The sequence below is a fragment of the Mytilus galloprovincialis genome, chromosome 1 (genome assembly GCF_965363235.1).
Source record: "Mytilus galloprovincialis chromosome 1, xbMytGall1.hap1.1, whole genome shotgun sequence".
Lineage (NCBI taxonomy): Eukaryota > Metazoa > Mollusca > Bivalvia > Mytilida > Mytilidae > Mytilus > Mytilus galloprovincialis.
Genome location: NC_134838.1, coordinates 47,084,337 through 47,110,888, shown reverse-complemented (window position 1 = coordinate 47,110,888; position 26,552 = coordinate 47,084,337). Strand labels below are relative to the sequence as shown.

General features: G+C 33.6%; 1 protein-coding gene across 1 annotated transcript; it reads left to right on the top strand.

Moving 5' to 3' along the window:
• Nucleotides 1–166: 166 nt before the first annotated feature.
• On the top strand, nt 167–25,548 carry LOC143076164 (inter-alpha-trypsin inhibitor heavy chain H3-like). The gene is made up of 12 exons (XM_076251853.1): nt 167–330; nt 4,046–4,203; nt 4,609–4,719; nt 5,384–5,631; nt 6,547–6,713; nt 10,665–10,950; nt 11,735–12,420; nt 13,079–13,169; nt 16,174–16,302; nt 17,371–17,484; nt 21,019–21,384; nt 24,838–25,548. Exons 1-12 carry the CDS (start codon nt 268–270, stop codon nt 25,074–25,076), a joined length of 2,658 nt encoding a protein of 885 aa, XP_076107968.1. The 5' UTR covers nt 167–267; the 3' UTR covers nt 25,077–25,548.
• Nucleotides 25,549–26,552: the final 1,004 nt, after the last annotated feature.

Below are 26,552 nucleotides of genomic sequence, written 5' to 3'. Positions count from 1 at the left end.
CTTCAGAAATAGAAATGACTTGTTATGTAATTTTAGCTTATAATCCGATTTATTAAAATACTTAAACTACAAACAAATATGATAGATATTATGCCTAGATCTTCATTCGTATCAACACTTAAAGATGTACTTTGTCTAAGTACACACGGCTGCGTAGTCAGAAGTAAGGGAAAACCCTACTTACTTCTTACATCATTGTCATTCAATCTTAAAGACTTGAGATACAAATAGATGTTTATGTGAATCGTAATTTCTCAAGGCAACAACATGGATGCAAGATTTACATGTTTAGTTTTTCTGTTGTTTACAGTTGTATATTCCAAAAGTAATGTAAGTTTTTAATGTTGTTGTTTTCATTTAATAATATAATAATGTTAGTAATTTATTATTGCCTGTTGATTTGTATAGTATGCTATTGTCAGACATTTATATATGCAGAAATATGTACAAATGCAGAATAAGCATGTTTTTTCACAAAAAAGAGGGGTAACAATATTTTTGAATTTCTGATACCAGGTGTGGATCCAGTCATTTTGAAACGTTCACATTATGAAGGGGAAAAAATCGGGAAAAAAGGGGGGAATATCCGCGGGCCCCCTCTCTATGATCCACCGATGGAAACGTTCCAAAGTAAAACATTAAGATAAGAAACACATCTAAAGAATATCAAGTATATCATTCTGCTGTTGTCTGCTCTTTGGTCGGGTTGTTGTCTCTTTGACATATTCCCCTTTTCCATTCTGAATTTTATCAATGATGTTCACAATGCAAACGTTCCTTTTTTTCAATTAACAAGCAGATGGTAAATTATTAAATAAATATATGAGTTTTATCTAAGTAGAATTCGGTACAGGCATGAAAATGCGGACATTGGTGTTTTTAAAATTTGCTGTTGAATTTGTTTAAATCAAGGAATTATACATCTCCTAAATGTACATGTAAAGATCAGATTCCATACGCGTCTTTGACTAAACTTCCATTCGTTCTTGGTTTACAATCCTTTCACTATTTTAATAAGTTTTGGATGTCCAAATATTTTGTGGACTCGAGCATCACTCTGGACAGAGATATTTGTTATCGAAATGCGCATCTATTGCAGATAAATAGGTACCATGAATATGATTACATTTGGTCAGTGCTTCATTTGTTACTACATTCGTTAAGATATTAATTGAAATGAACAGACATTGGTTACAAAACTAAACTATAATTTTCAAATGGACCTAGTTCTGAGTACTCTTGTATATTTTGCACAAAAGACTTCATTACTCTATTTTTATATTTTCTTTTCCATTATTTTTCTAATGTCTATTTAACTGAAATCGTCCTTATCCTTTTCGAACTGACGCCTTTATTCATGTTTAATTGATGGAAGTTGTGATAGTTTTGAGATTTCTATTTAGATCCTTATTCTATATGATGCACTTTTTTTAGCTTGAGTATATTAAATATACTAAAATCAGCCAAGTTTTTAAAGAATTTTAAAGTGCACTTATAAAAGAAGCTGTGATAATGTGAAGTGAAGTAAGATTTATTTTGAAAAACTTATTAAAATGACATTGGTGTGAAATTATTTCAGGCGACAATTGCGCCCTCTACCTCACAGATTAATAACGATAATGTATTTGAAAACCTAAATCGAAAAAAAAACTAGCATTTTCATTATTTCCACGCAGAATATTACTAAACGAATAGTCCTGCCTTCTTTTGGTATGTTTTAAACAAATATATTGAAAGGAAGCAATCTGCAGTACTCTTTACCACTACGAACATTATTTCATTCACATAAAATATGAGTACTTTTTTCCTTTTTTAGTTTGAAAAGTTGGATGACTCATTTTTCAATTATTTATATGTTTCTCAATTATGAATAAGCACTATGCACTTGACATTTTTATTAACAGTACATATATTGAATAGGTTGCAATCAAGTGGCAAGGAATAATTATGTCTTTCTGATATACAAGCCGATAATATCCCTGGTCCAGAGTTGTTCAAGTATCCACTAAACCTACTTCAATTTAATCCCGTTGAAAGTATTATTATTTCACCGCAATTTAGATTTATACATTTATTTTAATTTCGTTAATTTGATGATATCACCACACAGCTGTATCTCAATGGGTTGATTTAGCGAGATCGCGATCGACTTAGAGTTCAACCATACTCAACTTCACGCTATGTAAAGGACCCCATTGACAATAAGACTGTTAACGCAAAGCTTAAAGCTAGGTTCACACTGCCGATCAGATCAACTCGACCAAGCCCGATCAAGACAAATTACGTGATCGGGAGACTGTTCTGACTCAATCGACAAGGATGTTCTTGATAGTCTACCCTACTCGTCATCGATCCGACCATCTACCCGAGAGTTTTTGACATGTCAAAAACAATCAAGTAAGGACCGAGAAGCAAGACACTCGAGAAGAGATCGGGAATACGTCGAGTAGCGGTCGAATTGATCAGAAAAGGATCGTGTAGAGATCAGAATTGGTCGGAATACAACAAAATCCGATCAGTACTCGATCATTTCGACCTTTGCTCGACTAATGTCTGATCATTTCCAGATTAACTCGACCAATGTGCGATCACTTCCAGATCACTGCGACTTCTATATTTATTTTACCCCAGACCAACTCGACCAATACCCTATCCCTTTGCGACAACATTCGACCACTCCGAAATGGTCAGACATTAGTCGATCAAAGGTCGAAATGATCGAGTACTGATCGGAAATTTTGTTTTTTTCCGACCAATCCCGATCTCTACATGATCCTTTCCTGATCAATTCGACCGCTACTCGACGTATTCCCGATCTCTTCTCGAGTGACTAATTTCTCGGTCCTTACTCGATTGTTTTTGACATGTCAAAAACTCTCGGGTAGATGGTCAGATCGATGACGAGTAGGGTAGACTATCCCGAACATCCTTGTCGATTGACAAGTCTCTTCGACCCGTCTCCTGATCACGTAATTTGTCTTGATTGGGATTGATCGAGTTGATCATATCGGCAGTGTGAACCTAGCTTGGACCAGACACGTTATTTTTATTGATTTTTTTGTGCACTTCGACAAGTCATCTCCCTTATGCATACATTACTTTTATATTTGTTATGTCCGTTGATTTTGTAAATGCTTACATCATTGTACATCAACAGCATGTAGTATTGAAGCCTTGTTGACCAAAAGAAGAAGAACAACAACTGTTTTTTTTTTATTGTGTTGAGGGATTTTCGGGCACTTTATAATAGTTCTTGTTAGATAATCATGTCTTATATAATTTATGAATTTATAATTTTTAGAAAAGAAATATTGCTAAATTGTCTTACATTTACAGTGAGGCGCTTGTGTGATATATTGTTTAATGTGCAAAGCCTCGTTGTGAATTGGAAATGAAAATAGCTATATAAACTGTCTTTCTTCGCTTTTGGTATTTGTTATGCACAATTTTGTATCATTCCTTATCGTTTCATCAACACTTTTCTCGAGTCAGCTTTAATATTTTATTACATCGAAACAACAGATACCATTATATAGTATCAAACCTTTACTAAGACATTTTCATACCAAAACTTAGGATATTAAAATCCACAAAATAAAAAAATGTTCATGATGTAACATGTATTAGTTTGCAATGATACTATTCTCTGCGGAGCAACTCTAACTGCTCAAGGGTTATGCCTTAAGGATCGAACTTACTTAAGTTTTTTTTCGGATACAATTTTAAGTCAAACACACTATAACTATTTTGCCAGTGAAATTGGACAGCAACCAAGCAAAACAATGTCACTACAAAAGGGTTTTTCTCCGTTTTTTACAACTATCACATACATAGTTTTCTTATGTTTCATTCTAAATATGCATGCACTATTTTTGCCATTGACACAAAAGGAAACACAGGCAAATCTTTAAATACTTGTGATGTATTATAACTTATTTTTTATTCCCATGTTCAAACTATACTTCTTTCAGAAGAAACTTATGAATTTAGTGATGCTTGCTTTTTGGTATGCAGCTTTTCAGCTTAAACTTTTTTTTCATTTCAGAACCTAGAAATCACCTCTTTTCATGTTCAATCTGATATCAGATATAGGTTTGCCACAACACTTGTTACAAGTACTGTAGCTAATAGCGATAACAAGTCTGTAGAAGCTAAATTCGACGTTACTCTTCCAGATGCCGCATTCATCACCGAGTTTGTCATGTGAGTTACTAAAACAACAAAGAAATATAAAATTTGAAAAACAATAATTTTCCATACGTCTCGTTTTGAACAAAACTTTTTTCAAAATTTTGAATGAAACGAAAACAGTAGATCACAGTTCTACTATGGACCGTCTTTGACTTCGTTTTCTATGAATCAATATACTATGCAGACAAAAATGTAATACAAACTCGGATTAGTTGCTTCTGGGTTCGTCTAAGTTGTTTTGCGACTTAATGCCCTATATGATCAATCTACACTGTTCCTGTAATATGCGTTTTAATGTTTCGTCATAAGAAATGTTGTCTATTCATGATCAGGTATACTCAATTTATATTTATCTTACATTTCATATAATATCCCTTTTGTCCTTTTTATTAAATAATATTATCATTAAATAAACAGGGAGATTGATGGCAAACTATATCCAGGAGAAATCAATGAGAAGGAGAAAGCAAAGAAAAAGTACGAAACAGCAAAGAAAAAGGGACAAACAGCTGGAATCGTTTCACAAAAGTATGTACACAACTATAAGAGAATAAGGAGATCTGGTATGATTGCCAATGAGAAAACTAGTCACCAAAGCTCAAATAAATTTCCAGATTTGGTAAACCACACCAGTGTAAAGATTAAGATGACTTTTGAGCTTCCTTACCTTAGAACTAAGTTTTCTACAGGAACATTCAAACTTGCAAACCACATCTGTGTATCCTTGAAAGAATTTAGTAAAGATTTTAGTAAGTAACTTGTGTAACAAATGAAGATACCTGACTCAATAATTTACCAGTAACACATAAATGCATTATTACAAATACTTATGGTTTCTTAAAGACACATAACCGTTTCCTTTTGAAATCGTGTCTATCTTTAATTGTGTTGTCCACAAAAGTAGACGGGCTTAAAAGCGTAAAATATGCTGGATTTCTTTCCCAAAATTAACAGACCATTTAAAGAGTTGTTGTAATTGTTCTGAAGCGTATAGAACGCAAAACACTTTTGTTTTAAGGAGAAGTTGTCTAATTTGAATAAGACTTAGTCTTAACGATAGCCTCAAGTATCAACTCTAAATTGTATTAACAGTCCTTCATCATTGTTAACAGACTTTGATTCTGTTTTACCATGGGAGTATGATGGAAGTATACTTCCATGGTTTTACAAACATTAAGCTATCTCGTTACAGACCTAGGCATACCAACCGGTTCAGTGTTGAGGTTAACGTTGCAGCCGAGAGTTCAGTAACGTTCAATCTGACCTACCAAGAATTATTGGAGCGAGTTTACGGGGAATATGAGCATATCATATATATTGACCCCGGTCAGATAGTAGAAGATTTCAAGATAGACGTAGCTATACACGAGTCGAGGGATATCACTAAAGTCTCTGTGCCACCGATTAGAAATGACATACTTTCTGATAGTAGTATTGATGGTAAGAAAACAGTATTCACATACATGCATGACGTAAGCATTATAAGATATTCCTTGTGCTTAATCATCCGCAAAAACACATGATGCATGAAATGACAAAAAAATTATAATAAGGTACCAAAAAGAAACAAATCAAAACTCATCAGTCGATAAAAGACCGACTAAATAAGACCTTTGCAATACATAACAAAAAAATCATTTTACAAAATAAACCGCGTCAAAAAGAAAGCAGATCCTGTTCCACATATGGCACTTGATGTGTTGCTAACAGAAGTATACATCCGGTGATCATTATTATTGTCAACCAACTGATGATGGTGTTCGTGATTTTAATTTAACCAATAGGAGCCAAAACCTTCCTTGTAAGAACGAGCCCTATTAAATGGAAATCCTTGAAAAACAATACGAGATCTATACTTCAAAAATGTAGACATTCTTAAAAATCAAAATGTTATTACAAGGCCCTCAATATAAGATTTTAAAACGGCATCATAAAGTTTCACTTTCCTGTTTTGGTCCTGAAATCAAAGTTTGCATGTTTAATTTGCACCGAAAAAAGCGTTAATGGTACTTTAATGTGTCTGTTTTCTGTAAAGAAAAAAAATGTTAGTACCCAAGTTCAAAATTAATTCCAAAACTTTATTCATTTTTGGGTTTTGTGAAGCCTTATCATTGAAACATTTTCCTGCATTTCTTATCAAATATGTGTCATCAAAAGAATTTTTGGTACATCATTTTACAAAAAAAAAAAAAAAAAAAAAAAAAAAAATCGTAAGTGTAGCGTTTATTTAACATTTGTTATGGTTGCGTATACATTTTTGTTCATATACAGATATACTATAAATCATTTTTCAGTTTTCTATATTTAAATAGTTATGATTGGACATGGTAAGTCATTGTGTATTTAATGTTTTAGAAGGCAAGAATGCTTTGGTGACGATTAATAGGCCAACAACAAAATCAGCGATGATTCATTATGCACCTACTACAGATGATCAAAAACAGCAATCCGACCAAGGAATATCCGGGCTCTTTGTGATTGAATATGAAGTTGAAAGAAAATTTGATGGCGGAGAGGTTTTGGTAAGATTAATATAAAGTTGATATAATGCCATGTTTCAGAAATTATTACATTCTGGTTTAACTTGAATGTTGTGATTTTGAAAAAAAGCCTATGAAGTTAGAGAAACGGTAGGAAAAATAAAACCAGATCTAATATTTTACTGATTTTATAGACCTATTTATAAAACTAAAAATGTGATTTTCCTTATCAAGGGAAATGCTATTAGCCAGATATATTTTGCAGTTATTGCAACACAAGTTAAAGGCAAAATAAAGTACAAAGTTAAGGAGCATTTAGGACCTGAAATTCCGAAAGAAATTTGTCAGAAACAGCTAAGGTAGTAATTTTCCTGGGCTAGAAACTCTTAGTACTAATAAAATTGAGAAAGGAAATAGGGAATGTGTCAAAGCGAAAACAACCCTACCATAGAGCAGACAACAGCCGAAGGCTACCAATGGGTCTTCAATGTAGCGAGAAACTCCCGCACCCGTAGGTGTCCTTCAGCTGGCCCCTTAAAAATATGTATACTAATTCAGTGATAATGGACGTCATACTAAACTCCGAATTATACACAAGAAACTAAAATAAAAAATCATACAAGACTAACAAAGGCCAGAGGCTCCTGAATTGGGATAGGCGCAAAATTGCGGCGGAGTTAAACATGTTTATGAGATCTCAACCCTCCCCTATACCTATAGCCTATGTAGAAAAGTAAACCGCATTACAATACGCACATTAAAATTAAGTATAAGAGAAGTCCGAGTCCGATGTCAGAAGATGTAACAAAAGAAAATAAATAAAATGACAATAATACCTAAATAACAACAGACTACTAGCAGTATAACTAACATGCCAGCTCCAGATCTCAGATAAATTGATTGAAAGATTATATCTTCATCATATGAATATCAGGCACAATCCCTCCCGTAAGGGGTTTAGTATCATACTATCATAAAATATATGAGAAGAACATAACCCGTGTCATGCCAACAACTGTTTTTTTAAATAAATGTATTTCGACCATTTTAAAGTTTTGAGAACAGTTAAGTAATAAAATGTAATATGACATGACTAGGATAATTCCTGTTAATTTGGAAGTGCTGACAACTATAGAACAATAAGTAGATGTGGTATGATTGCTTATGCAACAACTATCCAAGTTCACGTGACGAAGTGGATGTAAGCAAGAGGAAACAAACCCTTACCTAATGGTTGGCTATAAAAGGCTCCGGCATGAAAAATAAGAAACAATTCAACTGTCTGTGAGAAAGCTAACGACCTGAATTATACCAAGTTACTAACAGAGGCATCCATACAGTGAAAGTAACAACATTAACAGTACCAATTATACTACACCAGCTGTTCATTTTGACAATCAATCATGTCTTTTCGGTGATGTTAAAGGCAAAAACCTAAAATAAACGTTGAAGAGCTGTAAAAAAAACAAGAAGTAATTGTAACAGAATGCTGTTACGAAGTCTCCCAAACAAAGCTCCCATAACTCGCCATTCATATGTTCATTTGATTTGATTTTTTGTCCCATACAAGAATATATATGGCTTACGAGTAGGGATCTCCACCATTTACAAGTATTCAAATTGAACAGGGTGGGGCGACCCCCAGGAACTTCCCTTTAATTTCATTTCATTTGTTTTATTGTCCCCTACAAGAATATATATGGTTTAGGGGTGGGGATGTTGACCGTTCACAAGTTTTCAAACAAGAGGGGGTGGGGTAACCCCCTCCAGACTTCCCTTTTATTTCATTTCATTTGTTTTATTGTCCCCTACAAGAATATATATGGTTTAGGGGTGGGGATCTGGACCGCTTAAAAGATAATAGTACATTCTCAAATTGAACGGGGTGGGGGTGACCCCCAGGAACTTCCATTTAATTTCAAGTGATTTGTTGTATTGTCCCATACAAGAATATGTATGGTTTAGGGGTGGGGATGTTGACCGTTTACAAGTTTTCAAACAAGAGGGGGTGGGGTGACCCCCTAGGGACTTCCCTCTTATTTCATTTCATTTGTTTTATTGTCCCCTACAAGAATATATATGGTTTAGGGGTGGGGATGTTGACCTTTCACAAGTTTTCAAACAAGAGGGGGTGGGGTAACCCCCTCCAGACTTCCCTTTTATTTCATTTCATTTGTTTTATTGTCCCCTACAAAAATATATATGGTTTAGGGGTGGGGATCTGGACCGCTTAAAAGATAATAGTACATTCTCAAATTGAACGGGGTGGGGGTGACCCCCAGGAACTTCCATTTAATTTCATGTGATTTGTTTTATTGTCCATACAAGAATATATATGGTTTAGGGGTGGGGATGTTGACCGTTTACAAGTTTTTAAAGAAGAGGGGGGGTGACCCCCTAGGGACTTCCCTTTAATTTCATTTCATTTGTTTTATTGTCCCCTACAAGAATATATATGGTTTAAAGGTGAGGATCTGGACCATTTACAAGATAATAGCACATTATGAAATGGAACGGGGTGGGGATGACCCCCGGGGACCTCCCTTTAATTGCATTTGATTTGTTTTATTGTCCCAATCAGGAATATATATGGTTTAGGGGTAAGGATCTGGATCGGTTACAAGATATAAGCATATTCTCAAATTGAAGGGGTGGGGATGAACTCCCAGGGACTCCCCCTATATTTCATGTGATTTGTTTTATTGTCCTATAATCATTTCTGAAGACTGCATGTATCTATCACTTACAGTTTTCAAGTTATATTCATTTCAAAATTTTAGAAAATAAAAGTCTATAGTAAACCCCTCCCTTCTTTCTACCCCCCAAATTACCCCTTAATAGACCCCAATGCACAAACGAAAGATTGATGGCTCACCTAGACATATTAGTCTACCATTTTATGAAATCCTAAGTCAATCTGACAAGCGGTTTTGGAGAAACGCTGCAGACAAGTTCATTTTTTAAAGTGGCGGAAAAGGAAGAAGAAGAATAATAATAAAAATAATAAGAACTGACCAAAAACAATAAGTCTCCAAACTTTGTTTGGGAGACTTAATAAAATAAAACTGGAAAGCCAAACTCGGAAAACAATCAGAGCCAAACACGAAGGAAATTCCTTCCTTCAATTAAAATGATTTCTGTCTGAAGAACATTTAACAACAGTATATTTAAATTAAACCATATCCATTTTAAACATCACTATTGTAAACTTAAGTATTTTAATGTCATGTGTTTTGTTTTTGAACAATGTCAGAAAAAACATATGAAGTTTGGCCGCAAGAGCAAGTATGTGCATGGGAATAAGTTCAAATTGCACAACCTATTTATAAATGCACTATCAATCTTTATTACATGTATCCATAGCGCAGATACTTTTGTGCAAACGTCAACGAACTTGCTCAGTATTTACAAGTGCAAAAAAAAAAAAAAAACAAAAAAAAAACAGCTGCAGTCTCCGAAGTTGCTCCTTGAAGAATTCTAGAGAAGTACATAGCTTGGAAGGTTTCAAGAGGCAGGCTGTTCCAGTCGGTAATAGTGCGAGGTATATAGCTGTATTTGTAGGAATCTGTGGAGGTACTGATCTGAGTGAAATTTTCTGAATGTTATTGCCGTGTTGAGGTAGATGGTCTTCTCACGCATGATGGTATGTTGACTGCATCCTTTCCAGATGTTGTTGTTTTGTAGAACATGTTCAATCTACTGGATTTCCGTATAGATTCAAGCGTTTGCCATTCTAGGGTTTTCATGATGTTTGTAATTGTCCCTGGTTCTCGACTGTATATTGATGTCGCAAATCTAGCACATTTTCTTTGGACCAAGTCTAGGGAGTCAATGTGATGTTTTCGATATAGTTCCATACTGCAGATGCGTACAGAAGATGTGGGCGTACTAGCGAAGTAACGGCCATAATTAAACTTTTCGTCAGATATCATTTGTATTATATAATTATATTATAACTCTTAATAAATATCATTATTTATTTTGTTATTATAGGTTGTTGATGGATACTTTGTCCACTTCTTTGCACCGTCCGGTATGAAACCGATTCCGAAAGACATTCTGTTCATTCTAGACGTAAGCGGCTCAATGTCGGGAGTGAAAATCCAACAACAACGTGATGCCATGGATAAGATTTTGCAAGACTTAAACGAAGAAGACAGATTAAATATTATGGAATTCAGTTCAAAATCTAAACTTTGGCAGAAGTCTCTAGTTTCTGTAAATAGCAATACAACACATAATGCCAGAGAGTTTAGTAAAAACATGGCGGCCAATGGAGGTAACCTTGATTATTTGTATACTATATAATAGACACTGTACTAGATTTTATTATTGTATATACCTTCAGAAAACATGTAAATAATGAGATGAATTTAAAAAACACTGAAGACATATGGTCACCTGAATTTCTAGGAATAGATAAAATAAAATGTGTTGAAAGTCCCTATACCAATACACCATAATTTTATTTGCTGAAATTTTCAATAACTGTCTGGATGATGATGATCAGGATAAGTAAATAATGTGGAGATAGACATATCACCTTCCCGAAACACATTATTCTAACCCGAGTCGATTTTTTTTACATTATGCTGCGTGCCTAGTGGAGAAGCACGCACTATTAATTATCCAGTCTTTAGTTTTATCCCACCGGGGATTTAACCCATCACTCCATAATTCTACGGGAGTAATTGTGATGATGATTGCTCACATCCGATCCCCTCCCTATAAGAGTTTTACGTTCAAAAAGTTTACATACCTTTATGTGAGTTACATAAAACGAACGAAAGAAAACCCGCTTCACTCAAAGAAAAAGAAAGAAAATACAGCCCCCGTTGTTCTTTTTTTCGGGTTTAAAAGATGACAACCGAAAATCCCAACAAAATAATCATAACACAACCAGAAGTCGGTTTTCTGCTATTTTGTTTTAATAAAAATCGGTGATTATGAAGCAGAAAAGCTTAAATCAGAATAAACATATTTTGGTCCACGTCTATAATTACGATGCGAGAAAGATTATTAATCGATAATTATTTTAATAAATATAATTACTTTTGGAATAGGAACAAAAGCTAATGATGCCTTGGAGAAAGGAATACAGTTTCTAAATAACGTAAAACTCGACACACAACGTATCAAATTGATTGTATTTCTGACTGATGGAAGAGCAGAAACACCCAGCAACAAAATTCTAAAAAACGTGAAAACATATAACACAAAGGGGATAACAATGTTCAGTCTTGCATTTGGGAATAATGCTGATTATACCTTCATCAAAAAGCTTGCTGTTCAGAACAAAGGAATTGCCAGAAGAATTTTTGAAGATTCGGATTCTTCTTTGCAAATAAAAGGATTTTATGATGAAATATCGTCTGCGACGTTACAAAATTTAACATTTAAATATCTTGGAAAAGACGATAAAGTTGTTGAAAATGTTACACGGCTGAATTTTGATACGTTTTTCGATGGAAAAGAATTAATCATTGCTGGTAAAATGTCTGATGATGATGTCAATGAAGTGGATTTGGTTGTAACTGGGGACGGTTCTGATGGACATATAGAACTGTCTCTTGATTCAGATGTAAACAAAGGTGTTCCAGAACTGACAAAACCTGAAGATTTCCACAAAATTACAGAAAGAATATGGGCATATTTAACGATAAAACAACTGTTGGAGTCTGCTATAGAAGTTGACAATGCTGAAGAAAAAACTCAATTGAACCAAAAAGCTTTAGATCTGTCTCTTAAGGTATATATAGTTATCAGGTGCCAGGCTTATAATTTAATACGCAAGACGTGCGTTTCGTCTACATAAGACTCATCAGTGACGCTCAGATCAAAATAGTTATAAAGCCAAAGAAGTACAAAGTTGAAGAGCATTGAGGACCCAAAATTCCAAAAAGTTATGCCAAATACGTCTAAGGTAATCTATGGAAATTTATAAAAATGACCATATTATTGATATTCATGTCAACACCGAAGTGCTGACTACTGACGTGAAATACATTAATTTTACTCTTCAACTATTTTTAGGATGTAGAATAAACAATTGTTTGCAATACATTGGCTATCTGGATTTAATTACTATTAACAGCATGGTCTTATGTGATAATTGAGCATATCATACTTGAAATTGATATTCCACATTTACAGTACTATTTAAATGTATTTCAAAAGACTTAAAAATAAATAGAAAAGTAGGAATGTAATAAAAAAGTAGGAAAGTAATAGAAAAGTCGGTTCTTCAACTTCGTACTTTATTTGGCCGTAATTTTAAACATTTTTTTTAATCGAGCGTCACTGATGAGTCTTATGTAGACAAAACACGCGTCTGGCGTAAATATAAAATTTTAATCCTGCTATCTATGATGAGTTTATTTACATTACCACTACATTTTTATTTACAGTACAAGTTTGTTACACCCTTGACATCAATGATCGTTACAAAACCAGATGAAAAAGATGTCGGATCATTCGAAGAAAACGAAGACGCACAACGTAAGATTCTTTTTTTTATGATTTCATAAAACACACCATAATATACAATTACAGACTTATTGTTTGTCTGTTTGTCCTTTTCATTTTTAGCCATGGCGTTGTTAGTTTATTTTCGATTTATAAGTTTGACTGTCCCTCTGGTTTTCTTTCTTCCCTCTTTTCAAAGAAGACTAGAACACACCCGCGAAATCGCGGGCATATACAGCTTTTGAACTGTTGTAGTATGATGTTTGTAAAAGATAATTATGTATCCTGGAGATATTCAGAAAAGGTATCAAAAGCCCTCTCCCTTTTTCCAAAGTTCGATATTTGTTTCCTTTCTGTTAAATTCAACTATTTTCGTGTTTCTGGCCTCAGACAACAATTATTCTTCTCCTTTGCTACAATGCATCTTTTGGTAAAAGTCAAATTAAATTAAAAATTTGCACCGCTTCAAACATGAAATAAATGTAACTACTTATATATAGACCATTATTAGTCTAATTAATAAAATATGCTTCTAGGACAATCGGATCCATCAGCGCTTTTTCTTTTGAGAGCCTTATTAACTTGCATGCCAAAGGTAGGATACGAATCTTATATATAAATGATTAAGGCCGACTAAGGCTAATTTGAGGGATGGTCGGAGGGGTCCTGATCCCGAAATCCGGTTTTTAAAAACATGAATCCTGAGATGCAGAATTTAAAGAAATTCATATCCCGAAATACCGAAATAGAAAAATATATTCCCGGATCCCGTATTGATCAATCCCCAGATCCCGAGCTTAAAAACAACCGATCCCGAAGTCCCGAAAAAGGTCTTGCCTCCCTCTAGTCTCTATCCTACTTTCATTTTTGCCAAATCACTACTTTCACTTTCAACAATAAATTTTTATGCCCCATTTATGTACATTATGTTTTCTAGTCTGTACATCCGTGCTTTCGTTCGTTCGTTTGTGACGTCCGTCCGTCTGTATGCTTCAGCAAACTTCCCGGCAGTTCCAGTTCCGATTCGAATACGGGTCCGCATACTACTCTACACTTGATGGAGTAAAGGAAAATAGTTCCGGAACGGAAACGATCACTGTCCGGAGTTTGCCGCTTCAGGTTAAAGTTTTTGGTCGAGGTAGTTTTTGATAAAGTTGAAGTCCAATCAACTCGAAAGTTAGTAAAAATATAGTGCCGAGGTGGCATAAGTGTACTATGTACACATTCTTGTTTCCACATGTTTTACTTATTTTAATATATATGCAACTGGTATGACCCCTTAAATAGTAAACATTTCAAAGAAAACAGTAGACTGAATACAGAGAGGATCTATATATTAAAGTAGCATAATCGTAGTTTACATGTAGATAAAACGTGTAAAATAATTGTCCTCTCTAAGGAGGTATAATAGTTTTGGTTCTTGCGATCTAAACACCATGATATGGAGAACGCTCTGATTTGCTTATTTATTTTTCGATTTTTGTTATCTATCATACGATTGGTTGTTTTAAACCGGAAGTTTTATCTATGACTAAAAGTCAGTCTGATGACGGAATCAATATCCGGACTCCTTTTTTGTCGTTTTTCTCCAAAAATAAGTCAATCTGAATAATCATAAGAATGGATGACAAATGCGACTATGCATATTACCTATAGAACACAGAGGCATGGTGATTAAAAATCGTGGAATAGAAGCGACACACAAAATGAGGTCTTCTCGTTTAATAGTATAGATACCGATGCTGTCATCAAAAACTATGTGTGGAAAAAAAACCCAGAAGCACCATTACTTACATAAAAATACTCAAAGACAAGAAATGTAACACAAATATTGCATAGAAGCACATAAAATTGAATGCAACCCAATTCGGATTGTGGAGTGCACGTGGTCCGGACGGGAAAACAGTGTCTATGCCCGATCGTTTTTCCTCGTAATGTTCAATAAAAATAAATTCACACAAGCACTTGCGTCACTAGTGCATATACATCTCAGTTTCTGTTTACAAGAAAACAATTGACAAATCTGGTTACTCCTACTACAAAAGGTTGGGAACACATTCACGTTATTTACTATAAAAATGAAGTGTAAATTGAAATATTTCTAACGAAAATACCGTATAGCGGGTTGTTTTCGCGGGGTGCAAATTTTCGCTTACTTTCGCGGAAAGAACAAAATCGCCAAAATAAATTCCGCCAAATTAAATGTGTACACACAAAGGTATTGATAAAAGTTTTGAATCCGCCAAAATAATAACCGCCAACATATTTCGTATACCTTATTCAATGAAAATCGCGAACTTTTACACCCGCGAAAATAACCCGCTATACGGTATTACAATACAAATTGTTATTCAAAACAGATTTATTTCTAAATTTAGATAAAAAATAATTTTGTCTCTCTGTAAATGAACATAAGATTGAACAAATTTAAAGTTTGGTTTCCTGTAAATGTAATTTTTATTTTTTGTCAATAGATTATTTTCACAGAAATATAGAAGCCAAGTTTAACTTATGTAGTAATACAACACATGTGAACCGATAATAAAGACAGAAAATATAGTAAACAATGTCTTTTTTCCCTTTTTTCAAACTGGTTCATTGCACTTTATGGAAGAATTTGAAGACACAAAAAAGGCTATGCACTGAAAATAATGTACAAGATTTAATATTAGTCATCAAATGGTACAGCTTCTAATTTCGTATTGGTACATGAGTAATTATTTTTCAAATATGAATTATAAACAAGCCTTTTTTTCAAAGTATTGATTTTAATATCGACAAGCTGATGTGACCATAATTTTTAAAACAAATTCATATTTTATAAAATGTACTAAATCTAAAAGAATGAGTTACATAATCTACGAAAACTGTTCCATTCTAGAGCAAAAACAAAAATCGGCTAGTTTGTCAAGTTTACCCTTAACAATTGAAAAAATGACATGAAAATGATATGTAGGCAAAAATATATCAGAAACGTCGATCTAAGATTAAACGTTCTGTTAATGAGTATGTTAATTCCTTGTTTTACTTGTTTTAGTTGCGGTGTCTGGGCAGTCATTTAATTCACCAGTACAACATCATGGGCAACCTGGGAGTGCTTCCATGTATAGCGCGCCTTTGCCGGTTTATTCGAGAGGCCCGTCGGGAGGAAGTTTCAGTGGGGGAGGTACTTTAACATACAGTAATATAGTCTACACTGCTATTGTTAGTTTGATGTTTATACAATATGATTAAAATATAGATCCTGTGTGCAAGCTTTGAGATATTTTAAAACACTCCATTCTACTTTCTGTTATAACGACCTTTAGCGATCCTTTGGTTTCGTGAGATAATATCTCACCTTCAAGTTGACATTTGATTTGCTGATTCATTCGAACGACACTTAAGTGCTTGCATCAACTATCTATTCTTACGTATTTCATTACACAATACAATATATATAAAGTATTGACTGTATCAACCATTTGTTAAAAATGCAACGTACTTTCAGACAACATTTTTTCCTGATAAAGATTATAAATTCTGTGACATTTTTTGTTTCCACATATTTTAAATTTAAGTTCTTGGCAAAATAATATAAGACATATTGTATTGCAGTCTTCGTACTTATTCATATAGTTCGTCTAAAAACACGAGAATGTTGATACTTTATTACAATTCCATGCATAATTGTTTAAAGTTTCATTGCAATCTCTGATTAATATTTTAGTGTGATAAAAATCATAGAGTTAAGTCAATAAGGTAAACATGAATTAGGCAGCTAAATCTATTCAGGGAGTATATATTCCATAAACCTAATTTTAACTGTACGGTTTCTTGACTGTGTTTCATGACATTAAATGATAAAAACAGTATTTTTTCTGCAACGATTGTTGTTCTCTAGGTTCAAGGGAACACAGAAAAAATGGAACAATGATGAAATAGAGGAAGCATGTATATGATATTCATATAATCTTAGTCAATCAAAAACATACATCCGTTTAATAACGAGCTTTGACTTTTTGATGCTAATACAAATGTTGCTCTTTTTAATCATATATTTTGCTAAAACTCTAAAAAAAAAAAGGAGTTAAAATGTCTTACAACTGTGTTGCAATTAAAATATTTTGTTCTTAGACAAACGTTATGCTATAATGACATTTTAAAGGTTTCCGTCTAAAAAACTTCAAATGCACGTACTAAAATATGTTATTTAGCAATACTATTTAACTTTGAAATGTGTTACCTGTTTTAGCTGGCGGAGATCCACACTTTATGGTTCGCATGAAAGGTCTAGAGTTACCCGTTTGTTTTAATATCAAAGCAAAGAATGGTGAAATCCTCCAGTTGGTGAAAGACCCAGTGTCAAGTACTGTATCTTGAAAGTATCCTTGTTTTATAATACTCTTGAATTCATACATCACTTCAATAAAACAGTTAATGAATAGTTTGTCAATTCCTAAGAATTCGTTTTCCCCTGAAAGTCAGTTAATAAAATTAACGGTACCAATTTTCTTGCACCAGATGCACATTTCGACAATACATGTCTCTTCAGTGATGCTCGTGGCCAAAATATTTGAAATCCAAAGCTTATATAAAAGATGAAAGGCTGTAATCCAAAAGGTCCAAAAAGTATAGCCAAATCCGTGAAAGGAATCAGAGCTTTGCATGAGGGAGATACATTCCTTAATTTATAATAATTTCTATCATTTTGTAACAGTAAATTTTAATAACACAAAAAATCCGTATTTTCATGCCAGTATCGAAGTACTGGCTACTGGGGTGGTGATACCCTCGGGGACTAATAGTCCACCAGCAGAGGCATCGACCCAGTGGTACAAAAAATGTAGTAATAAAATTAACGGTACCAATTTTCTTGCACCAGATGCGCATTTCGACAATACATGTCTCTTCAGTGATGCTCGTGGCCAAAATATTTGAAATCCAAAGCTTATATAAAAGATGAAGAGCTATAATCCAAAAGGTCCAAAAAGTATAGCCAAATCCGTGAAAGGAATCAGAGCTTTGCATGAGGGAGATACATTCCTTAATTTATAATAATTTCTATCATTTTGTAACAGTAAATTTTAATAACACAAAAAAATCCGTATTTTCATGCCAGTACCGAAGTACTGGCTACTGGGGTGGTGATACCCTCGGGGACTAATAGTCCACCAGCAGAGGCATCGACCCAGTGGTAGTAATAAAATTAACGGTACCAATTTTCTTGCACCAGATGCGCATTTCGACAATACATGTTTCTTCAGTGATGCTCGTGGCCAAAATATTTGAAATCTAATGCTTATATAAAAGATGAAGAGCTATAATCCAAAAGGTCCAAAAAGTATAGCCAAATCCGTGAAAGGAATCAGAGCTTTGCATGAGGGAGATACATTCCTTAATTTATAATAATTTCTATCATTTTGTACAGTAAATTTTAATAACACAAAAAAATCCGTATTTTCATGCCTGTACCGAAGTACTGGCTACTGGGGTGGTGATACCCTCGGGGACTAATAGTCCACCAGCAGAGGCATCGACCCAGTGGTAGTAATAAAATTAACGGTACCAATTTTCTTGCACCAGATGTGCATTTCGACAATACATGTCTCTTCAGTGATGCTCGTGGCCAAAATATTTGAAATCCAAAGCTTATATAAAAGATGAAAAGCTGTAATCCAAAAGGTCCAAAAAGTATAGCCAAATCCGTGAAAGGAATCAGAGCTTTGCTTGAGGGAGATACATTCCTTAATTTATAATAATTTCTATCATTTTGTAACAGTAAATTTTAATAACACAAAAATCCGTATTTTCATGCCAGTACCGAAGTACTGGCTACTGGGGTGGTGATACCCTCGGGGAGTTAACTTATTGAATTTTTTATGTGAAGACATATTTATTTCATCGATAATGTAGATCCAAATCAACGTTAGATTTAACATTGATAGCCTGGCTTCCTGGCCCAATCTAAAACTTCGTCGATAGGTCTACTGTCGAGCAGTGAGCAACGATCACAGGCTATAACATTGAGATATAGTATGAAATGCAACTAATACGATGTAAAAAAAGGAAAAAAAGAAACATTGTTGCTCGAAAATAGAAGTATAACTAACATTTATGAATTTTTTTTAAAGTTAAATCAACCAGTTTTTACAGACGCGCATGCGATTTTTGAATGTTTCAAATTACACTTATTTGATAATTAATTCAAATATATTAGGTATGTGTCCTTAGCATATATAAAATGTCTGCTACTTGACGTTTATATACCAACAAATTGATCAACAACATCAATGAAGGAGACAAGATGAGTCAAAAACCGGCTTAATTGAAGTATCATATTGAATAATAGATTTTTTTTTAAAGTTTGTAACAAATAGATTTATGAAATTCTAATCTGAGAATATACACACAGTCTAGTATATTATGCCCCACCTACGATAGTAGAGGTGCATTATGTTTTCTGGTCTGTGCCTCCGTTGTTCGTCCGTTCGTCCGTCCGTCCTTCCGTGCGTCCGTTCGCTTCAGGTTAAAGCTTTTGGTCAAGGTAGTTTTTGATGAAGTTGAAGTCCAATCAACTTGAAACTTAGTACACATGTTCCCCATGATATGATCTTTCTAATTTTAATGCCAAATTATAGTTTTGACCCCAATTTCATGGTCCACTGAACATAGAAAATGATAGTGCGAAGTTCAGGTTAAAGTTTTTGGTCAAGGTAGTTTATGATGAAGTTAAAGTTACATCAACTTGAAACTTAGTACACATGTTCCCTATGATATGATCTTTCTAATTTTAATTCCAAATTAAAGTTTTGACCCGTATTTCACGGTCCACTGAACATAGAAAATGATAGTGCGAGTGGGGCATCCGTGTACTATGGACACATTCTTGTTTTATTATGTTTTACCATCAAGCATTCCAATTGTCAAGTTTTTAACATTTTTTTTGACCAATTTACATAGAAATAAGTGATGTGATCACATACTTGAAATATAAAAGGAGCATTATTTAAATTTCAAAACAAATGTGAATAAATATATTTGTTGGTAAATCCTTGGTTTATATCTAAATATCATCTACAAGATCTCACAACTAGGTTATTTTAGCAGTCTGTGTGCAATTTGCACTAAATACTTTACTGTTAATATGTTATAAAGTCTACAAAATTGAATGCTATCGTACATACTTGCGTCTTATAAACATCTAAATAAAATTGAGGCTGGAAATGGGAAATGTGTTTAGACAGTTCGAACAAAATTCATAAAATAGCATAATGCCACCAAGTGATCTTCCATACAGCGAGAAGTTCCCACACTTGGTTACAGGCTTCAGCTGCCCTAAACAAAGATGTGTACTATTTCAGGGAAGTTACACTAAACTCCAAAACTAAAGGAACTAAATAAAAAAAAAAAAAAAACAAACAAAAAAAAAAAACAAAAAAACACATAACAAAAGACTAAGTACGAAGAAGACTGTTATTTGAAAGATTTTAAGTACTCCAGGATTTCCAAAATCAAGGGCAAAAAAGGGAAACCTAATCATACTTTCTTCTTGTATGAAAGTTCCCGTAAAAACGTTACTCATATACTCAAATTATTTTGTGCAACTAGATGAAGAAATTTATAACTTTTATTTTGACATGACATACACCTGATATTTTAAACAGTGCTTTTGATACACAGCATTATTGGTATCACTATTGCAATTAATTTTGATCACTCGGTACAATACTAATAATTATGAAATGTATTCTATCAAAATTCTAAATTTCTGTATCAAGAAACACTTTTTATTTTAAAACAGATATAGTTTCATATTTGTTTTCATTTCTCACTCCAGTTTTAAAGCTGTAACTATAACAGCACAAATTATGTTTTTTTTCTCTTTTTAATATTTCTAAAGGTGTCACTATCAATGCTGCAGTTGTGGAATCGACTGCTAGAAATGAACACGGAGACTTAAAAACATTCTTCGGGGTACTTGTTTTACGCAAACCAACTGTGGAAATAGTGGTGAAACCTAGTAGCATTTATTTCAATGGTGCGTCCCTATCTTGGGATGACAAAGCCGTTTTTCGAATGGAAAATGTTGCAATCATCGTGAAGTATGTTGGTCGCCATGACAGAACTATGATGATTGACTTTGGAAATGACGTCATCGTTTCCATCAGACGACATATGAAACAGGATACAAACATGGCAATGAGTTACTTGAACATCTATATAGAGAAAGAGACAGGGATATCACAGTTTGCATCAGGGGTACTTGGTGAGGAACTTTATAGAATTGTTATAACAAAATTGTATTATCATGTAGGAATCCTGTATGTGGCAGTATTTTTTTTTCTCTCTCACAAATGCAGATATTTTTGTTTCATATTTCGATAAGACAGATATTTTACATATTTTATTTTTATAAATCGTTTGTTCTGCTAGGTGTCAAACGTCTTAGGTAGTTTCATTTTTTGCTCACCTTGCACAAAAGGGCCAAGTGAGCTTTGCTCATCACTTGGCGTCCGACGTCGCCGTAACTTTTACAAGAATCTTCTCCTCTTAACCATGGTTAAAAAAGAACATGGAGGTTAGATACATCATTGATCATCACGAGAATATCTATCTGTGTTTAAATTTTCAGTCGCATCAGACCATCTGTTGATTCTATCCCTAAATTGGGAAACTTTGCAGATTTTTATAATTATCTTGAATACTAATAAAGGTAGGGATAAACTGTAAACAACAATAATGTTCTGCAAAGTAAGATCTACAAATAAGTCAACATATGACAAAAATGAACAATTGATCCCTTTAGAAGTTATTGCCCTTAATAATCAATTTTTAGGAGTTTTTTGTTAATTTTTGTAAACTTTTGCAAAAATATCCCCGCTGAAACTGCTAAGACAACTTTTAGGTATCTAGTTTTTAAAATGTGTCCTATATGACCCGGCCTACAAATCAACATGGACGACATGGCTAAAATAGAACAGTGGAGAGTTGTCTCATTGGCAATCATACCACATCTTCTTTATATGTGTAGGACTCATATTTATGGCGGGTTCTTAATCTATGGCAGATTCCTTATATATGGCAAATGTCAAGTTACAAACGTCAATCAAATCAAATCTATGGCAGATTTTTGTTTTCTCCAATCTATGGCAGATCTTTAATATGAAAAATTTTCCGGGGAAAAGAGTAACATATAACGTGACAATTGAATAACGCCATATTACATCGTTGCCCCCGCTATCGATGACGGAATCGATAGATTTTAACACCATTTCAGATCAAGGTATTTCCCTCGACAATAATTTGCGGATGGTTTAAAGGAAGATGTGACCAATTATCCGGATTTAATTGAAATTGTCATCGAATAAAAAAAAAATGTATTTTCGATGAAATAAATATCATTTGAAAATTCAAACTTTTCATTTTTAGCTCACCTTTCCTAAAAGGAAAGGTGGGCTTTTGCCATCACTTGGCGTCCGTCGTCGTCCGTCCGTCGTCGTCGTCCGTCCGTCGTCGTCGTCGTCGTCGTCGTCGTCGTCGTCGTAAACTATTTCAAAGATCTTCTCCTCTGAAACTACTGAACCAATTCAAACCAAACTTCATCTGATTGATTCCTAGGGTATCTAGAATAAAGTTTGTGTTTTAATTCCCATTTCATCAAAAAACATGGCCGCAATAGCTAAAAATAGAACATAGGGGTAAAATGCAGTTTTTAGTTTATAACTCAAAAACCGAAGCATTTAGAGCGAATCTGACAGGAATAAAATTGTTTATCAGGTCAAGATCTATCTGCCCTGAAATTTTCAGATGAATCGGACAACCCGTTGTTAGGTTGCTGCCCCTGAATTGGTAATTTTAAGAAAATTTTGGTGTTTTTGGTTATTATCATGAATATTATTATAGATAGAGATAAACTGTAAACAGCAAAAATGTTCAGCAAAGTAAGATTTACAAATAAATCAACATGACGGAAATGGTCAGTTGACCCCTTTAGGAGTTATGGCCCTTTATAGTCAATTTTTAACCATTTTCCGTAAATCTTAGTTATCTTTTACAAAAATCTTCTCCTCTGAAACTACTAGGCCAAATTTAACCAAACATGGCCAAAATCATTATTACGGTATCTAGTTTAAAAATTGTGTCCGGTGACCCGGCTAACCTACCAAGATGGCCGCCATGGCTAAAAATAGAACATAGGGGTAAAATGCAGTTTTTAGCTTATAACTCAAAAACCAAAGCATTTAGAGCAAATCTGACATGGGTAAAATTGTTTATCAGGTCAAGATCTATCTGCCCTGAAATTTTCAGATGAATCGGACAACCCGTTGTTGGGTTGCCGCCCCTGAATTGGTAATTTTAAGGAAATTTTGCTGTTTTTGGTTATTATCTTGAATATTATTATAGATGTAGATAAACTGTAAACAGCAATAATGTAATGCTTGGGGTATACAATGTTTTTTTTATACTTTCATCATAAATTATATTATGAACATGAGACAAACGAGACATTTCTGTGTGTCCACTCTTGTTTTTGCTTTTGAAGAAGATATGACAGATCGAAAAACCATTTATATAAATTGAAAACCCAAAATAATCATTGATGAAAGATTTAAGCAAAAAATTTAAGGTGAGCGATTCAGGCTCTTGAGAGCTTCTAGTTATTGATAATATTTAAAAAAAAAAAAACTTCCTTCTTGTAATGTATGTTCAGGTACCATGCAAAGTTTATAAAATGCTTATCTTTAATGTCGTTTCTATCTTATGGTATGTATTAAGGCATATGAATTTATCATTTACGAAATGTTTTGTTTGCCATCAAGATTTGGTTGACCAATATGGATGGTTAAAGACACGACTCTTTTGTCGTTCATTTCCACTTGTTTAAGTCAAGTAATTGATCGTATATATACCGCCTTGTTCTACATTCACACGAAATCTGTCATAGATTTTGAAAACACCGAAAATCCGCCATAAATTTGGTGTGGCATGACGTCATATTTGCCATAGATAGGGAATATGCCATAGATTTGGAATCCACCATAGATTTGAGTCCTACATATATAAGGGTAACAATAATTACTTTTGTCTATTATTTCTTGAACCATTATAAATAGAGAAAATCTGAAAGGAGCAAAAAGGTTCAGATTAATAAGCTCCACCAAATGTCCATCGTCATTAAAACTGTTAGACAAATTTTCATAGGAGTTTATGCCCAGAAATAAAAAAAAAAATCCATTTGTTTTACATTTTTGGCTATTATCATGAAAACTATGATATTTAGGGAGAAATATTTTGTTCCCGTTATGCCTTATAAGATTTAAATTATAATAGATTGATGAACACTTTAAATAAAAAAAGGTCAAAAGGCAAGATATGTTAAAAAGTCAAATTTTGCCGATATAGTTAGTAGATGATTGTCACTCTTCATCGGTATGATTACCCTTACTTGAGGATGTGTTATCCTCTCTCGTGTTTGAGCAAAAACTAAAGAAGAAATAGAGAAACCAAACATACTAAAATATAAGAAATACGAGATCACTAAAATAAAGAGTTCTGTCATGAAGTCTATTCTGATCTACAATGCTAGAGAGTGTCCTTTGTTGGATATGCACATAGACAAAGGTTATATATATTGTAATTACTAGTATAACTAAGATTTTAAGAAAAGTACCCCAGCTTTGGTTGTCACATAATTGTATTGTAAATTATGTTGTTTTAGGAGAACTTGTACACAAATCTACTAAGCTGTTCCAGATTACATTGGATAAGCAAGGTAATGAACATGGCCATTTCTTGGAAGTTGGAGACGGCCATATGTATCGTTTCTACACGAATTTGGACCAGAAACAAAACGTGATTACTGGAGAGGACACGACATGCTGGAATGTACCCCAGCCTATGGAAGGCCTGTTAGATGACAATATTTCAAAGTATATTGTACCTGATATGCATGCCTGAAAGACTACTGTTTTAAATAACTTTTGACTTGTGTCATTATTATGTGCTTTTTAACTTGTTACTGTATTCTTAGCTAAAAATGTATCACATTTATTGTGCGAGTTTGTTATAAAACTTATTTGATACAATATTTTTTTTAAAAGGTGAAGGATTTTATTATTTGAGCCAACGATTCTAATTATAGAAAATGGTTCGCGATCTAATACACTGTAAAACACGCACCCAGTAATTATAAAAAAACTCCAGTATACTTAGATTGGAGTTTTGATACATATATTTTGTCCATCTGTGGCAAATAAAAGTTAATTTGAATTTAATATAATATGTTTATTTTACACATAAACTCAGCGTAGACATAATTAAAATGTTGTACGACGAAATCCCTCAAGATTTTGCAAATGACAGCTTCATGTAAGGTTATATATTCCTTGAGGGGAAGATCCGTAGTAAACGAATAAATGCTTCTTTGTTACAGATTTGTTTTGTTTTTATAGTGATTAAGATTATAACACAATGTTGACGGCTTTCGTCGCTCGTGTGGGTAACAACGTATATGATTTCAACGAAAAAAATCTCTGTATTACTGAAAAATTATTACACCAGGGTTTTTGATATCACAAACTAGTCCAAACATTTACTAAATTTTATTATCGGTATAAGGACATCATTCGTAAATATAAATCAACATGCAGACATTTTATACGTACAGGTATTTCACATCCAATATTTTGTGGTTATATTCTTACAAAGCTAAAAAATGTCTCATTCACCTCAAGATTTAACCAAACCTTTAAACAGACTTACTCGGAAAGGATATAGTTACGATACTGTTGTCAGGTCATTGAGGATTGCATATTTTGGTATTAATATTGATACACTCATAGGGTCTTTGCATCGCAATAAACACATTTATTCTAAAACCTGTTGTTTGCATGATACGTTTATGTTCTTCTCATATATTTTATGATGGTATGATACCAAACCCCTCTCATATATTTGATGATGGTATGATACTAAACCCCTAACAGGAGGAATTGTACTTGCATTTAATATGATAAAGGCATAATCTTTCAATCAGTTTAATTGAGATCTGGAGCTTGCATATCAATAACTGCTAGTAGATCTTTGTTAATTTATGTATCTTCATCATTTTTTCTTTGTTACCTATTCTGGCATAAGACTCGAACTACTTTTAAATTAGTTTTACTGTGAGTATTACTCTGTGTTTCTTTATTCTACATTGGCTAAAGGTATAAAAGGGGGGGTTTGAGATCTCACAAAACAGGTTTAAACCCACCGCATTTTTGTGCCTGTTCTAAGTCAGGAGCCTCTACCCTTTGTTAGTGTTGTATGTTTTTTTTTTAACTATAGTTCATTTATATATTTTTGAATATAGTGTGACGTCCATTTTCATTGAACTATTACATAATTTTATTGAGGGGCAAACTGAGGACCTTTTCCGGGTGCAGGATTATT

Excerpts from the sequence above, each read along its gene's own strand:
- LOC143076164 (XM_076251853.1), top strand. The coding sequence starts at position 268 with ATGGATGCAAGATTTACATGTTTAGTTTTTCTGTTGTTTACAGTTGTA. Across the intron at positions 12,421-13,078 it reads CTTTAGATCTGTCTCTTAAG|TACAAGTTTGTTACACCCTT; the intron begins GTATATATAGTT and ends TTTTATTTACAG. Across the intron at positions 16,303-17,370 it reads AGGAAGTTTCAGTGGGGGAG|CTGGCGGAGATCCACACTTT; the intron begins GTACTTTAACAT and ends TACCTGTTTTAG.